The sequence below is a fragment of the Calonectris borealis genome, chromosome 4, assembly GCF_964195595.1.
Source record: "Calonectris borealis chromosome 4, bCalBor7.hap1.2, whole genome shotgun sequence".
NCBI lineage: Eukaryota > Metazoa > Chordata > Aves > Procellariiformes > Procellariidae > Calonectris > Calonectris borealis.
In genome coordinates this window covers 83,609,904-83,625,977 of record NC_134315.1, presented here as the reverse complement: position 1 = coordinate 83,625,977, position 16,074 = coordinate 83,609,904, and the positions used below count along the sequence as shown (strand labels likewise).

General features: G+C 43.3%; 1 protein-coding gene across 1 annotated transcript in view; it reads right to left on the bottom strand.

Annotated features, from left to right (window-relative positions):
* MOB1B (MOB kinase activator 1B) overlaps positions 1-13,986 on the bottom strand; it is a 44,368-nt gene extending 30,382 nt beyond the window's left edge. The window contains exon 1 of the mRNA XM_075150409.1: positions 13,887-13,986. Within this exon, the coding sequence (XP_075006510.1) occupies positions 13,887-13,900 (14 nt within the window). The 5' untranslated portion in view covers positions 13,901-13,986. The remainder of the gene's footprint in view (positions 1-13,886) is intronic.
* Positions 13,987-16,074: the final 2,088 nt, after the last annotated feature.

Here is a 16,074-nt window from a genome sequence, read left to right as displayed (position 1 = left end):
GAGCGCTTCTGCTGAGCGTGGCGAAGCTGCCCACGGCAGCCGCTTCTCCGCAGATCTCTGCGGCGGTTCTGTCCCAAAAGCCCCAGGCCCTTGAGCTTAGCAGCTTAAGAAGAAATTCAGATTTAACAATAAATAAATCCCAAGGTAACAGATACAAAACTCAACTTGCCACAAAAGGCCGGGGGTCCTTTCAGAAGAGAAAGGAAGGAAAAAGCTTAGTTTCAAATACAATTTTTTTCAGTATTGAACACCACGCTTAAAAAAAAAAGCCACCAGCAAACATGAATCAAAAAGTTTGCCCCCACAGACAGGGGGAATTTAAAACAATGTCCTTATTTTTCAGCACGTGGAATTGAAAACGACAGCAATACAACACAGGTTATTCCCAAAAGAAGAGCCTCTTCAGATGGCTGGAAAAGGAATAAATACATAAGCAGACAAAACCCCAAATCCCACTTTTGTCTTTTCAGTGAAACACTGTTATTCATCCTTCCTCATCCCACCCTTTTTTCTCGCTACACCACGGACTAAATTCAATTGTCTGTAGGCTTTTCAACCTGAACATGTTTCTCAAGGGGTATAGTGACCGTTATCGTTATAACTGATTTGAAATAGTGCCTCTCTCTACCAAAGTACTGACAGTGAAACAGGTATTTTTATGAGATTTTTAATTCTCTACCCATCAAGGCAGGGACTGAAATCTGGCTTCTCCTTCTCGGAAAAACAGCTTTCTTCTTAGATTGAAGTTCCACACAGGATGGTGTGAGAGGAGGCAGAAGAAAAATCATCATCTCATCAATAGCTCTTAAAAAGTACAGGTATCATCATACACAAGACTCTACATGTTAAAAGAGCAGAAGTTTATCAGATGATTCACATCCAGTAAGGAGAAAGTTATTTAAGGTAGCCTTAAGGAATGGTTTTGCTTTTGCTTGTCCCAACCATCACCACCCAGTGTTGAAAGCTGTCATAACACGTACACATCCACATTCTTGAAATACTTTATTTTTTTCTTCTGTACATACACATTTTAGAGTCAGTGAAATCAAGCAAATGTGGGATTCATCCAGCACAAGTCAGATGTTCTTACATGCACCAGAACACAGCTGAAGACAAACTTTTGCTGGCTGAGCTATGACTAGGGCACAGGTGACCAGCCCTTGGAAACCGGCCATTTAACTCTTCCCTCTGACACATGCCCTCGCTTGCCCTGCAGCTGCACGCTCGGTGCCAAATCCACAAAGATGTTAGGTGGCCACAGACCGTTTTCTAGCCCAGCCAGGCACCTACACTTCTCCGCGTCTGTCCGCCTCCGTTTTTCCGTCTGCGAGCTCAGAATGTGCCTGTAAACAAGGGGGAGGTGTAATGCTCATGTCTACTACAACCCCACCCATGTAGGTGGCAATGGTGTTCCTGCTGTTTACCCAGTTGGGTGCAACTCTTCTCCCAAGTAATCACAATTCCTAATGCAAGGAACAAGCAAGCGTCCAAACACCATCCCGTAACCAGGAAATCATCATCAGTTTGCTATGCTCACACACAAAATAAATTCCCTTGTTTCATTTACATCATGTTCATTTAAAACACTTTCCTCTCCTGGAAAATCCTCAAAATAAACAAAGCAAGTCACAATTGCCCTCACTGGATACTACCAGAGCTCTGTCTGTGCACTCAAAAACACAATTAAACTAATTCCCAGAGCAACCAACCCTTGCGGAAGTGACTCAACTTCTCAAGCGTTGTCCCCTGTAGGACAAACAGCAGTGCTGGGCAATGGAAAGAGAGGGACAGGCCAGAGACACAAAAAGTAATATACAAGAGTATCCATCAGACAAAAACTTAGATGAAAAAAGAAAGTAGTACACATTCAGCCAAGCATGCCCTATTGCCTTGCAGAGACAAGCAGGCAGACGTGCAGACAGCAGAGGAACTGGAATGCGTCCGTGGTATAAAATCTCCAGCCTTCCAAAAGGCTCACTCTGCGTATTTTATTAATGTCACTGCCCTGCTGCTCCCCAGTTTCTCCACAGACTTTTTCAAGAGCTTTAAGACCACCAAACATCACTTGAAACAAGTTTTAACTCCAATTCGCAAGGAAGAGGCTTTTAGCAGAGACCCAAGCATCTCCGCATGTTCTCCTCCGACATCCATTTGAAATCCTGTTACGTGAGAGATACCAAGATCGTCCAGAATGTTTTGCTGCACGCTCCCAGGTATCCAGTGACTACCTTGAGGCAAACGCAACACCGTCTTCAGTCACAAAATTTCTGTCTTGTTACAACCAGAAGTTAGATTTTTAATAAAGCTCACGACTGGTCTTGACTGTTTTGTTGGGTTCTTTCAATCAGATCCAGGTTCCTCAACTATTTTAATACTAACATTTACTGTGTACGCACACACACACACACACCATGGAACTGTAGGGCATAATCAAAACCAGATTTATTTCTGCAGATTCTAATATCCTAAGATTCACGTACTACTTCTTTAAAAGAGCAGGCTACTAGCAGCTTTCCAGAAGGTTAACACAAAGTATTCCTTCCTCTCCAACTGCTTTGTTTTTTCCTACAGACCACTGAGACGGAGTTCAGTGTCTTTACCATTTCAGTCAGTAATCTAAGCTTTCTGCAAACTAAATAACAATATTTTCTCACCAATGTTCCCCTCTTTTCTCAGGAAACACTTATTTCTGTCAATTAGCATTAGCTCGCTTAAAAGGGAGGGCACAGCACTAATTCAAACAGAAGTTAGAACTTCACCCAGTTATGCTTCGAAGTTTAGTTTCCGCGAAGGTTCAAACCTCAGTTTACTGCATGAATGTACCTAATAAATCATTCAGTAGACATAACTACACTTCTTTTGCAAAACCTAGCCTTTCCTATACATAAAACTCGGCACTAAAAGCCATTTGAACACTTATTTCTGCTGTACATGACTGCATGACGCATTTTCCTTTGAAGAAAGGGGACTCAATCAAACTGTAAATAGTAGACTACTGAAAGAAGCTGAAAGGTTACCGAAAAGGATGCTGTACGCACCCTGCAGCAAGGACGGCTGTAGGAGAACTCACGCCACAGAGAAGGCAGTTCTGCCCTGTGGCAAGCAAATTCAGAAACAACTAAGTCAAATGCCTGTGACACAAGATTATATAACATTTTTTAACATAAGTATACCCACATGCCCCATACCCACCGAAACCTGCAGAAAGACTCAAGCCGGTGAAGTCTGCACTCCAAACCATCTCAGATGGTCTCCCTCTAATTTGTTATACGCATAATGAAGACACAGACCCAAGAGCAAATGCAGGAAGAAGAACATTTGCGTATTTTTGAGAAATGCTTAAAAACCTGTCACTCGGATGTTTCCAAGAAAATGTTATGTTCTAAAGGAAAACAATTACACAGAGGGAAAATGCTTGGTAACACATGTGGGAGTGAGGATGACACAGCACATGTTATGCAGACGCATGGAAACATGAAAAGCAGTATTAGACAACTCAAACGTCATGCAGAACATAAGGGAACAGAACAGTATTTTTTTTCCTTTTTAAGAAGGAAGCAGTAACATTCAAGTGCTGGCCTGGCAGTCAACAAGAGAGGGAAACAAATCAACCACAGAATATGAGCATCCACCCATGATCAGAAATCAAAAATAGAAAGTACCATTACGGATGCAACTAAGCAAATTATAAAAGAAATATAAGGAAACTATATAAAGCTACAAGCCTGGGTTATTTCTTTCACTAGCACATCTGACTGCGTTTAAAGAAAAGATACTGGAAACATTAATTAAGAAAGAAGATTTACTACATCATTGAAGTAGGCATGAAGGAGTTCAAGATCTTTCAACAAGTAACTGAAAACATCATAAAGTGGCCTGGAGAGCTCCAGCTTGCCTCGGGCAGCCTTGCACACTGCCGGTCCCATAAAGCATCACAGGGGCAAGAGGAAAGGGAGGGGCGTGTCAAATAAATGAAGCACTTAATTAACAGTATTTGCCTACCTATTTCTTCACTGTAGTACTTTTTCGATTGATAAAACAAGGACAGCAGTGTCCCATACAGAAGGTATATGCTACTTTCCATAGCAAGATGTTCCTCTTCCTGCTACAGAGATTTCCTTATATTCAGCTAAATGCTCTTTAAGTCTTTACATTACTAATGCCCTCTGCATCATAAACCATATCTGCTGGTAATAGACACACCCTTTAAATACATTTAAGAAAGTAGGAAGCAGAGCTTTTCAGAAAGCGATCTACAAGCCGTTGAGGGTGATAAATTGCAGCAATAAAAGCTTGGCTCTAGTATCAAACTAGATTCTTACTTATAGACCAAATATAGTGCTTAGAGAACATGCCTCAGAACATGGACAGTTTCCCAAAATGCTGATCAGTGCTTTTGAAAACCAACGCTTTATGAATGACTAAAGCAAATCTAGTCATACAACCTAAGAAATCACAGCAGGGCATTTTAAAAAAAAAAAAAACGCTAACTGAACAGTTTAAGACAGTCTTCAATCCTTTTAACACAATCAAAAGAACAATCTGTTAATGAGTTTAGGAAAAAGGCGAAGTTAAAAAAGGAGAAACTTATTTTTATTTTAATGGGGGAGGAGTCACTTTAGGACTTCATAAAAGGCTGTCTTTTATTTTAACCCCCACGCAAAACAGACTGATGATATGAACATGGCCAACGAGAAACACTCGGCAACTTCCCAAGAGAAAACCTCAAAGCATATATGTAACATCACACTACACTTGGATTAATAGGGAAAAGCGGGGCTGAATTCAGGAAATAACAGAACAATCATTAGAGGCAAGAAATAACACAGCAAGCAACAGGAAGAAGAAATGGACAGGAGGCAGCAATGAATAATCTAACAGCTTTCCAAAAATACACTGCATTATCTCATCAACAAGTATTTCTTACACATGCCCCATATTTAATACCATTTTGTATGTGCTGTGTATGACTATCTTGAGTAAAATTTGCTTATATTTCGCAAAGTATCATATCAGGAAAATCCACCTGTCTGAAGCACCTGAGGGGGAACAACAGCTCCTACATAGACAGAACATTTCTTTTGAAATTATTTAAGCTTGTGCATTTGACAGTTGAGTCCACAGTCAGTTTAACTCTTCTATGGTGAATCTAAATGTACACATTTTTCCTCTTTCCCACTCACACTGCAGCAAGAAACTTAAAGAAGAGCTGTCAACCACAGAAGTTAATAATAGGACATTAGAGACACTTGATTTTTTGTAAAAGTTACACTTCAGCATTAGGGAAAAAAACAGTATTTTGTTGTCACAAAGTATAACAAGTAAAAGACATAGTAATGCCATTTTAATTCCTGAATCTAGAACACTCAGCAAGTCCCTAAAACAATTACTCCATTCAAGCAAAACGAGGACTGTGCTAGTGAGGTTGCTAAAAACACAATAATATACAAAAAAAATAAAAAAACACAAAAACACAATAAAATACCAGCTAGCAAAACAAAATATGGGTTATTTTATTAAGGTCAACATGGGAAACCCACCCAATCGTTATTTGGGTTGAAATTATTTCTATTTAAAAAAAAAACAAATGTCTCAATTTGTAGCAAAAGAGGAATTTACCAAAGCTTACTTAAGCTCATTTATCATCTTTGTCATAAAGAAAGGAATTAGACTTGTGATAAAGACAACAAATCCAGGCATTATGAGTTCTTATCTGCACGATGTTCTTCTTCACTGAGGAAGGGATTAATATTTTGTATGTCAGGAGTGCTCATATCTCTAGGACACAAGCAATTAACTCTGGAGGTCAGCTACCAAATTTAAAGATGAAGTGCAACAATATACAACAAAAAAACCCCAAGTATGTGGAAAAGAAGAAAACTTCAAATAAAACTCAACTGAAATATGGGTGGAATCACAGGAGGTATTTAAGAATAACAAAAGGAATTGATTCCTGCCAAGGAACAGCTGTCAAGTGGAGAAGGAAGAGAGGAGGGGGTGAACAAAATAGAAGTGTCTTCACAAAAAAACACAGAAGCAAAGTTGGGACAAGAAGCTAAGGTCGCAGCTGGATTTCAAGATGAATGGGAAAAGACAGAACAAAGGAAGAAAGACCATTTACATTTGCTAGTTATATCGGAGCGAGCAAAGTCAACATTTTGAAGGGCAAGGCCTAAACGGACCAAAAAGCTGCACCTTACCCTTAGCTTTCTCCTGAAGAAAAACAGGAAAAAAGTAAGAGCCGAGTGAATCAATTCACTTCCCAGCACTGCTTTTAAAAGTTTCAAAATATATTTGCAAGGAAAAAACCACTGTTACCTTCAGGAATTCACAGTGGGGGACGGTTTTTTTATTAACACAAAATTACCATCTCATACGCATGAATTTACTGTCTGCTGACTCAGGCTACATATTTGAAATGGGAAGCAAAGACTTGAATTAAACAGAACACGTCTGAGATGCACAACACATTTTACTACACTGCAGAAAACTGGGTATCAGGTCCTGGAAGGCATACACCTACTAAGCTATCTAAGAAGTCATTTCAAACTTATTATCAAAAAACCAACTTAAGCTGCACGGATACGTGCCTCTCCAGACAACCAATCCCCAGCTCTCATTCCCTTCTTTCAAATCCCTTCCCCAAAATACTGACCGAGGCAGCAGTGCCCTGGGAAAGCATCTGACACATCCACATGCAGACTAACCACCTCGCCAGCTCTGGGAAATTATTTGAAAAATTGTAAAATTAACTTTGTGGTTACTTCTTTATGATCTGCTTTAAACTGATCCAGAAAAGCTGCACACACATGGTTTTAGAAAACCTAGTCAAAATGTACTGTAACTCTGGAGGGAAACTTATAGCACCCTGCTCAATTTTAAAATTCAGTGTATTTCCTTCCAGCAGAGGTAAATGTAACAAACGTCTTCCTCTGGAACAGAGCCCCCTGAAAACTTCAAGAAAAATAATTTTCTTCCCCTTAGTTGTCTTGTAGAGACTCCAAAAAGGACTTCTCCAGTTTTTCCTCCCAAACGCTTTCAGCTTCATTCACCTATGTTGACCTTCCTACGGCACAGCATGGTCCTTCACACTAGTACAAATACGTCCACCACAATCTCTCTTCAGTAACGTTCACAAATGACGCAGCAGGTGAAGTTACAATACTGACAGCCAACGTTACGCTAGTGCCACAGAAGTACTATGAAAGTGAAAGGAAAGGAAATGCCATGTTTAAAAAAGCAACGCGCACAGAGATGACAAAGCAAAGCACTGGATCCTGATAATCCCACATCATGGAATTTACAGGCTAGAAAAATTTTCAAAAGTCTGTGAAAGGCAATTAAGCTATATTCAGTTATAGCTGAAAACAGATTCTACAGCATTTGAATATATAACCCACAATCTCCCTCTCTGTGTACTTTAAAAAAAAAAAAAAAAAAAAGGACAAAAACCAAACAGCAAGTTCATTGTAGCTCAACTCTAATAGGAGGTGGCTTAGTTTACAAACGCTAAAAGCATGGCAAAGCATATCCTGCCCTTTAGGTTGATTTGTGAGTCAAAGGCTTATTGATAGCTTTGGCAGCAATATCTTTCTTAGTGCTTACTGTGGAAGACTTAAAGTGGCATAATTAAATGCAGCTATTTACTTCTCTAAGAAGTAAGAAAAACAAGCAGCTTCATTCTGTCAGCCTTGGGCACGAAAACCTATTACCACACTTGCAACTCTTCAGCCACCCTTCGCTGGACAAATGCTTCTAATATTTCTCCCTTTTTCAAACAAGATAAGAAAAGACTACCTATGTCTTAGGACACGTACAATGTAAGATGCAACTGTGACCCTTGGGCTGTCCTTACCATGGTTGTCTGTTGCCACGAAGAGGTCCTAAATCCAAAGACTTGACAGAAAATTATCAAATGCTTTTGACACCTTTTCAAGATTAAAAACCGAGACACTTCACACCATGCACAAATCCTCCCCTCAAAGTGGTCCTTGTTCCACCACTATTCCCGTCTGACAAATGTAAATAGCTAATTGCATAGGTTCACTTACATTGCAAACACAAAGAGAGAAGGACAAACAAGGGAAAACAATTGTGGCATAAAAGCAAACAATTAGGAAGCAGTTAAGACCAGACATCACTGCGATGTAATAAACACAACTTTCACACTGAACAATGCCTTTCTCCGTATGGTTGGGGGTTTTTTTCATTCCAAACTAATGCTTCTATACTGAGAAGGAAGCATGTAAGAACATTTACAAGTGCCAATCGCTCACTTCATCAATTACATGTTCCCCAAAACAGAGTATTAGCAGCAAAAGTTTTTTTTTTTCAAAAGCCATTCCAAGCTCAGACATCTTGTAGCCTGAACTGCTCTGCACAGCTCTGTTATTCCCAGGCAGACTTCCTCTTTCTGAAATAAGAAGGCAGCGTAAACTCAGCTTCGCAGCCAGTACCTCCAACCGTACTGACAAGGCAGCAGCACTCACGCATTGCTGGCTACAACTTATTTCCATTTCATCGTACGCAAATTTTTTCAGCTACTTTTTGAAAGTGTACGCTAGCTTACCGCGACAAGCAGACATTTCATCCAACTCATCAAGAAAGAACAAAGTCACTGATATGGCAAGAACTCAACTACCTAAACAGGTAGTGACACACACAGAAAGCCGAATGAAGTCTGAAGAACAGGGTTGGCGACACAGCTAACCTTATTCCATTGCCAGTTTGCACAGAAAAAGGAAGCAGCCTCCTCCCTGTCTTTTGCCACATCCAGACGCTCCTGCTGCCTCCATTATTCTGACACCATCCCTCCTATCACTACACAATGACACCAAGTTACTAAATTAGCAAGAAACTAATTAAAGGAATTAATAGTTTTCTGCTGGTTTAGCTTCTTCAACCAGCTCATTAGAAGGATGAGAAGTGCCTCACTGACCTTAACCCTATCAGCAGACTGCACCGTAACAAACTGTTTTGGGGTCTTCGGGGAAGATAAATGAGGAGGGAAGCAGAGTGACATGCACTTTAAAAGGCCTTCTTCAAGAGAGTTCGAGAATTGTAAAATGAATTGTACCACAGCCAGCACAAGGGGCAACATGAACACCTCCGTGTAAGTTTTTCATTGTCGTGCTTTCAGGAAGCTTTCTGTTCTTGGCTCTCCCTTCCTTGAAAGCGAGACCAGCTGCCAGCCAAGGGGCAAATCTTCTGACAGCAGGCATTTCAAAACAGGAATTAAACGCAGAGTTAACACTACAAGTGAAGTGACGTGCTTCAACAACATTCAACACAAATTTCAGGTAAAAGTATATATTTCTACAGCCAATAATTCAACTAATGATAGAATCATTTAGGTTGGAAAAGACACTTAAGATCATTGAGTCCAACCATTAACCTAACACTACGATGAAAGCTATAAGCAGCTTAACAAAAAAAAGGAAAAGAGAAAAAAAAACCATTTTACTTTCTGGGAAGTTGTCAGAGCTGGTTCCATATAAACTCTACCTCTAAGGAATCCTTTTGCTTTCCTCAAAATTCTAAGTTACCAAGACATAAAAAAAAAAACAAACAAAAAAATTCATTAAAAAGTTGGCAATAACTTTGCAGTTCTCTCTCCAATTTACTCACAGGCAAACTCAAGAGAGTTTTCATTCCCTGTACTCTTTCAAAAATTAAAGGGGGGGGGGGGGGGGGGGGAGAAAAAAATAACTGAATGCATCACTAATGGTACTAGTTGAACAACAGATTTTGCGGTAACACATTCATGCATCAAGAGCCTCTACCTTGATCTCTGCTCTAGGAACACAGCCTGCACGGTAGTATTACACTAATCAAGCTAAAACTGAAGAAAACCAGTACATTAAAATACAGGGAGAAAAACAGCTGAATGTTCAATGTATTTCCCATTTCTAACAGTTTGTAAATGCCTACACGTTGATTTTCAATGACCGAAATTCCAGTTTAGAAGTGCCTAACAGTCTTCTGTGGGACTCCTTGATAAAGCAGAAATAAATACCACTTCTCCGACTTTTAACTACAGAAGGAGGACTCATGAAGCACTCGGTTGCTCTCCAGCTAGAGTAAGCTGAAAAACACTGCCCACTTTAGAAACTGCTTTCATTTGGTAAGGAGCAGCAACTCAGCATCTAAGAAAAGCTGAGGAAGGGGAAACAACAAATAACCATGACCTTCTTCAAGAGCAGGAGCAGTCTGGGAAATCAGGAAGGCCACAATGCTTGTCAATCTGGAAACAAACACAACAGCTCTGATTTTGGTATTACTCTGCAAGAGACGTAAGGAAAAAAAAGTAATGTCCCACTGCACCTTCTGCACATACATATACACACAAACTATGATTTTAATTACATTTAAAAAAAAAAAAATTAACCCACACGCACCATCAGAAGAAGCTGCTAGGCTCCGCTGTGCTGTGTAACAAAACAGAGAAGGAAGAGCACATCTTTCCCCCAGTTTGGTTTGCAAGTCAACTTTGCATTGATTCATAAATGCATGCGTCGCAACCAACAGCTACTTGTCCTCACTCTGACTTGCTGTTTCCATCAGCTCCAACTCTTTCAGTCTCATCAGTTACAACTACTTACATGAATCCCATTTTAAAAAACTATATGCTGGAATTTTCTGAGAGGGATTTACTAATACATAGATGGCACTTTTTTTTTTTTTTTAAGCAAAGACAATTTCACAATTCAAATAATAAAACTGAACCTCTTGCTTTTAAAAATAAATGGTTTTCATCCAGCTTCTTTTTTACGTAAGTTTTGCCAGCGTAGGATAACACAACCATGTTACCATATGGCACGCCTACCAGAACTATCTTTAATTTTTTTCCTTGGTGATGTAAGCTGAAGTACCTGCAACTATGCTGTAATTTCCTTTTAGAGAGAACTTACCAAGCTGAATTTTTTTGCAACTGAAGATATTTTCTAGTCCAATTGCCATTTTTAATTTTTTTTTTTTTAAGAGTCAGGATAACCTATTCAGCTATTGGAGAGGTTTATAAAGTCTTTTCAGAAAGGAAAAAACAGATCAGAAACAGAAAATAGTGGCGCTGAAAATAACAATTGCTGTCAAAACCGAGTTGTATTAATTCAGTGACTTGTCTCACAAGACAGTCTTTTTATAACGTTACCCATAACGAGAGAACACAATGGTTTCTCTTGATTTCCCCCACCACCACGTAGCTTTATATGTCACTGGCCCTAGCAACAGCGAAGAATAGCAATGGATTTGTCAGCGGACAAGGACCGTGCAACCGGCCCGCGAGGGAGGCCCCAAGCACCCTGTGTTATCCAAGCACAATCGCCCTGTTATTTGACAACAAGCAAGTCTGCAAGCAGAACACGGCTTTTGATACCATACTTGAGTGTCAAACTGACAAACTACAGCCAAGTTACTGACGATAAACCTGCTTGACAGGTTCACTGCAATTTAGAAAACGTTTCTAATCTAAGCGCACAAGGACAATCTTCGTCTGCCGCATCTTTATTGCGAGTTCAAAATTGTGAGTCAGGGCGCAAAAAGACAACAGTATCACTGACTGATGCAGAGACAACAGCACTGATAAAACAATCAGCTTTGCTACCTCCATACCAAGGAAACTCTCGGTGAAAAAGGGGCTGAAAAAGTACTATGAAAAACTAAGTAAAAAGTACTGCGAAAAAGTGGGGGAGTGCAACTCAAAATACAAGTTTGTACTACTAAATCTATGTAAGTGTAAAGATATCCAACGACTATCTTTGAATAACTCTATCAAGTTAACATAAAATTCAAGTTTGACAAAAGGTGATGCTAACCTTCTGGATACTTTAAAAAAAAAAAAAAACCACAAAACTAACTACTTGCCAGTAACATAAAAAGTTTCCCTGGTCTCCCTGAGGCCTACCAGGCATATTTTAAAATTATTTTTTTAAAATCCATTGCTATACTGCAGATGAGCAAATTCGGTGTCATCTACAACACTCTGCCACCAACAGCTGAGACAGCTTTGCCAACGTTTCTAGCTTTGCCATGCAATAACCTCAGTGTCCCTTTCTCTATTTCATCCAGCAGGACCACTTGAAACAATGGAGGTGCGGGTAAAGGTTTGCTTTCCTAGGTTTCAGAAGGGTCTGGAAAAAGAAACAAGCATCTCATTATTGCCTGTGACAGAGGGTGGAGGGTTTCATGCTTTTCCGTTACCAGTTAGCCAAATGCCACGGAGAGGGAGGCTCTCTAATTTGCAAACCAGACACCCAGGACACCACCGTACTAGAAAACCCTGTCCCCCCTTCTCCATTGCAGCAGCTGAGAATTATGAAGGAGAGGGACAGCTGGGCTTCTCATTAGGAGCACCGTGCCTGAATCCACGGACAGTCATTTGTACCCACCTCCCATTTGCAGCTCCCACCCTGCAGCTGATAGGTGTCTTTCAAAATCTCTCTTGAGGTAAGGCAGCACAAGCGCAGTGACAGGCAAGCTGGTTTGGTATGGCAGAGTTAAAAGATAAATGCAATGGAGGAATTTAGAAGGAAGCCAGCGTCGGTGCTACTTGTCGCCATGAGAACACAACTTAAGAGAACACTCCAGTTCCCAAGATAAAGTATCTTCTCTGCAAGCAGGCTGCATATACATCTGTTGGTTATCAATATAAGCCTTTAACAACTGTCAGATATTATGGCAACGGTCCCACTAACTGCTCGCCACGTAACTCTGAACGCGTAAGAACACTCAGCGGGGGGAAGGCCTTAATGGAGCTTGGCTCTGCAAGGGCGCCTTTTTCAGCTGCTTGGATTTCCCTTCTTTCCCTAGAGCACATCTTCACTTTAATTAATAGGTCACTCAACCGGTTTATGTTAATTGTCAGAAGTACCTCGTCTTTGTTCCCAAGGGGAGGGACCAAAGTTCATTCAGTTGTTGTCTACGAAGCAAAATTGCAAAATGTAAGGTTTTGCACACACCTAAATTGCCACCGATTCCTAAGGGAGCTTTTTTATGCCGCAGTAAACAATTGCCTTCTCATTAGCAACGTGCATCCTGCCAGCGATCCCTCGCTCGCCTGCTCGCCGTGTTCGTACCAGATCGCCGTCAGTCATCTGCGCAACCATTACCTGAGCCTGGGATTAACTTTTACAGGCTGCTGCTCACCAAACCTGCGTCAATGCCATCCACTTTTAACTTATCTATCGCAGATAACGCTACCGGCAGCAACTTCTGCCCATACCGTCCTTGCTATGAGTGAAAAAAACATCATTAAAAAAAAGGGAGACTCCAGCAGATCGGTGTTTTTCCCCTCAAGGCTGCTCTCGCCTTTCCGGCGATACCCCTTTCGGCTGGCAAGACAGCGCTCACCGGGAAGGTCTCCCCCGAACCCCAATTAAAAGCCTCGCGCGGATCTACTCGCCCCGCGTGGCTCCTTTTTAAATTCACGTCCCCGCCGTTCGGCCCGTAAGGAGGGTCGAAACCCCACTCCCACGGCCAACTGCCGCCCTCCAAACGCCCTCGCGGCGCGGAGGCGCCGGCCGGCCCCGAGCGGCCGTTAACTCCCAGCTCCCGCGGCTGAGGGGGGCGGCCGTTACAGCCGTTAGCGCGGCCGGGGCCCCCCGGGGGACCGGGGCACAAAGGGAAAGAGCGGGCAGGGCGCTGCTCCACCGCCGGGGCGGGACGGAGAGGAGAGGTGCGGAAAGGGGCGCCATGCCGGCGGGGAGCGGCCGCCCCGTTCCCTCAGGGCGGCGGGGAAGGGTGGCGGGCGGCGGCCGCCTCCCCAAGGCGAGCTGCCCTGCCCGGCGGGACGGGGGAGAGGAGGAGGAGGAGGAGGAAGGGACCCTCCTCAGACAGGAGAGACGGCCGGAGCAGGGGCAGCCTCCTCCCCTCACGCCGCGGTTACTCACAACAAGAAGCTCATGGCGATGGCGGCGGAGCGGGACCGGCGGCTGCCTGGGCTCGGCGCGGCTCGGCTCGGCTCGGCGCTGCTCGGCTCCCAATGGCAGCGGCGGCGCAGGGCGGGCGTGTGCGGGAAGAGCGCCGCGGGGCGGGGACACGGCCTGCCGCCTCCCGCCGCCGCCACCACCCGCGGCCCGCCCGGCCGCCATCGCCCCCAGCAGTCCCGGCGGCCAGGACGTCCCCTCAGGGCCGCAGCCGGCAGTCGCCCGTCCCCAGGCACCCCTCTCCCCCTCGGATATCTCCGAGTCCCCCCTTTAAGACCCCCTGGTCCCTCAGACACCCTTGAAACCGGCATCCCCCTGTCCCTCCAAATATGCCCCTCTCCCCCCAGACACCCCCATCTGCACCCAGCGGCAGCGGCCTAGCCCCAGGGGCAGCACAGGGCTCCCTGGAAGCATTTCCCCCAGCCCTGGGTGACCCAAAGGGAACAGGGAGCAGGGCACGGCCTCCTCGGGTAAACCTCTGCACCGCTGCGGGCCGCGGTGTCCCAGCTGTCACTGGGCAATACTTAAGCACGGGCATAACATAAATGCCTCTGACAGCCTTTAGGTAGTCCTGGCAGTGAAATCCCCGTGGTTACCTACCAAATGTCGCAGGGGAACCATGCAAAGTGCCTGAGCAATGATGCATCCCTCTTCTACCCCAAACTGCCTCCTGCGGAGCAAGCCCGCGGGGTACCGGAACAGGGCAGTTCACTTTGCTTTGGCGTGTCATGCCAGGGACTCAAAAGGCACTACAATTTTATTATTTATGCCATCCAGGCTTCCTTAGGTGGTCTGTCCTCATTCTTCAGGTGCACGACAAAGGGGTTCAGGTACCCAACCTACGGATAACCACCACGGTCGTGAAAAGAATAGGGAGATCTTAACTTCAGCATTTCTGCCCTCCTCACTCAACAGTCTGACCCTTTTTAAAAGAAATGTGTCAAAGTGGCTTCTAATATTTCAACACAAATGTTTGATTTGTGAGCAGTTTTAAACTCAGCTGACTGGGGCCAGCAGCCAGCTAAAGAAAGGACACACCTCAGAAGTGAAGATATGGGCAGCGCAAACTACTGAGGTCAAAAAAAACCAGTTTTTCTTACAAACCCTTGGCAAGTCCTTCACCTGACCTCTGCCCTGAACCACCTCACTCTGTGTGAGCGTGGTTAAAAACTGCATGTCCTCCCATTTGTGGAAATTTAATGTACCGCATAGTCAGAGTTTAATAGCAGCATATATTTTCAAATGAGCACAATCGCATCTTTGCTGGCAACAATTATCACACAGCGTGTTCTTCCCCGGCAAGAGGGCTGTTCTATGAAGCGCAAACTGAGGGTGCGCGGTGCATTGCAAAAGATGTCCGGCCGCTCATTCGACACCAGATGACAGCCGCAGGCTGTGTTTTTGGGGTCTGGGAACTGTGCTCTGGGAATCCCTACCTCCTCTTCCAAACCAGGAACGATGCTCTTAATTTTTGGGTTTGTCTCGGTCAGTTTATATGTTCCTGGAGAAACAAAGATAGACAGCAACATCCAGAATGCTTCAAAATAAAATATTATATTGATATCAAACAAGGACCAGACAGTCCACTGTAAACTTAGCCACAATCAAGTGCCACCTCTTTATAGCAGAAATTACAATCCCAGGGTGTAATTTTACGTGAAAATCTGCCTCCATTTAGGTCAGTAAGAAGCCAGCTGGATTTGGAGAGGGGACGGGACAGGCAGCACGACCCCGAACGATTCCCTCCTGCCCCAAGGGGATTCCGCGAGCCCTGGCAACCACATAAAGCTCATGGTGCTGCAGGTAGGCCAGAGGAAAAACCGATGACTTTCAGATTCGTTATCAGGCAAATTCAGTGCATCGAAAGATGCTACAATCCCGCACAGCATTAAGTTTCTGTAAGGGGGGTTCAGCTATAATGCCTTACGTGGCAACATTGACAGTCGTCTGCTTCTCTCATGTTTTTAAATGCTGAAACTGCATTTTCTACTTTTCTGGCTCTGTCCTTCAGAGCAAGTCAGAATGCCAGGTCAGTGCATTTCTAAGTAAATTAAAATTACACTGCTCTTTTTAGGACACTTTTAAAATCAAGTGTCTCACTGGGCAGCAAAGGCATAATTAAAAAGCACTTAATGACATTTGCAATTTTCCT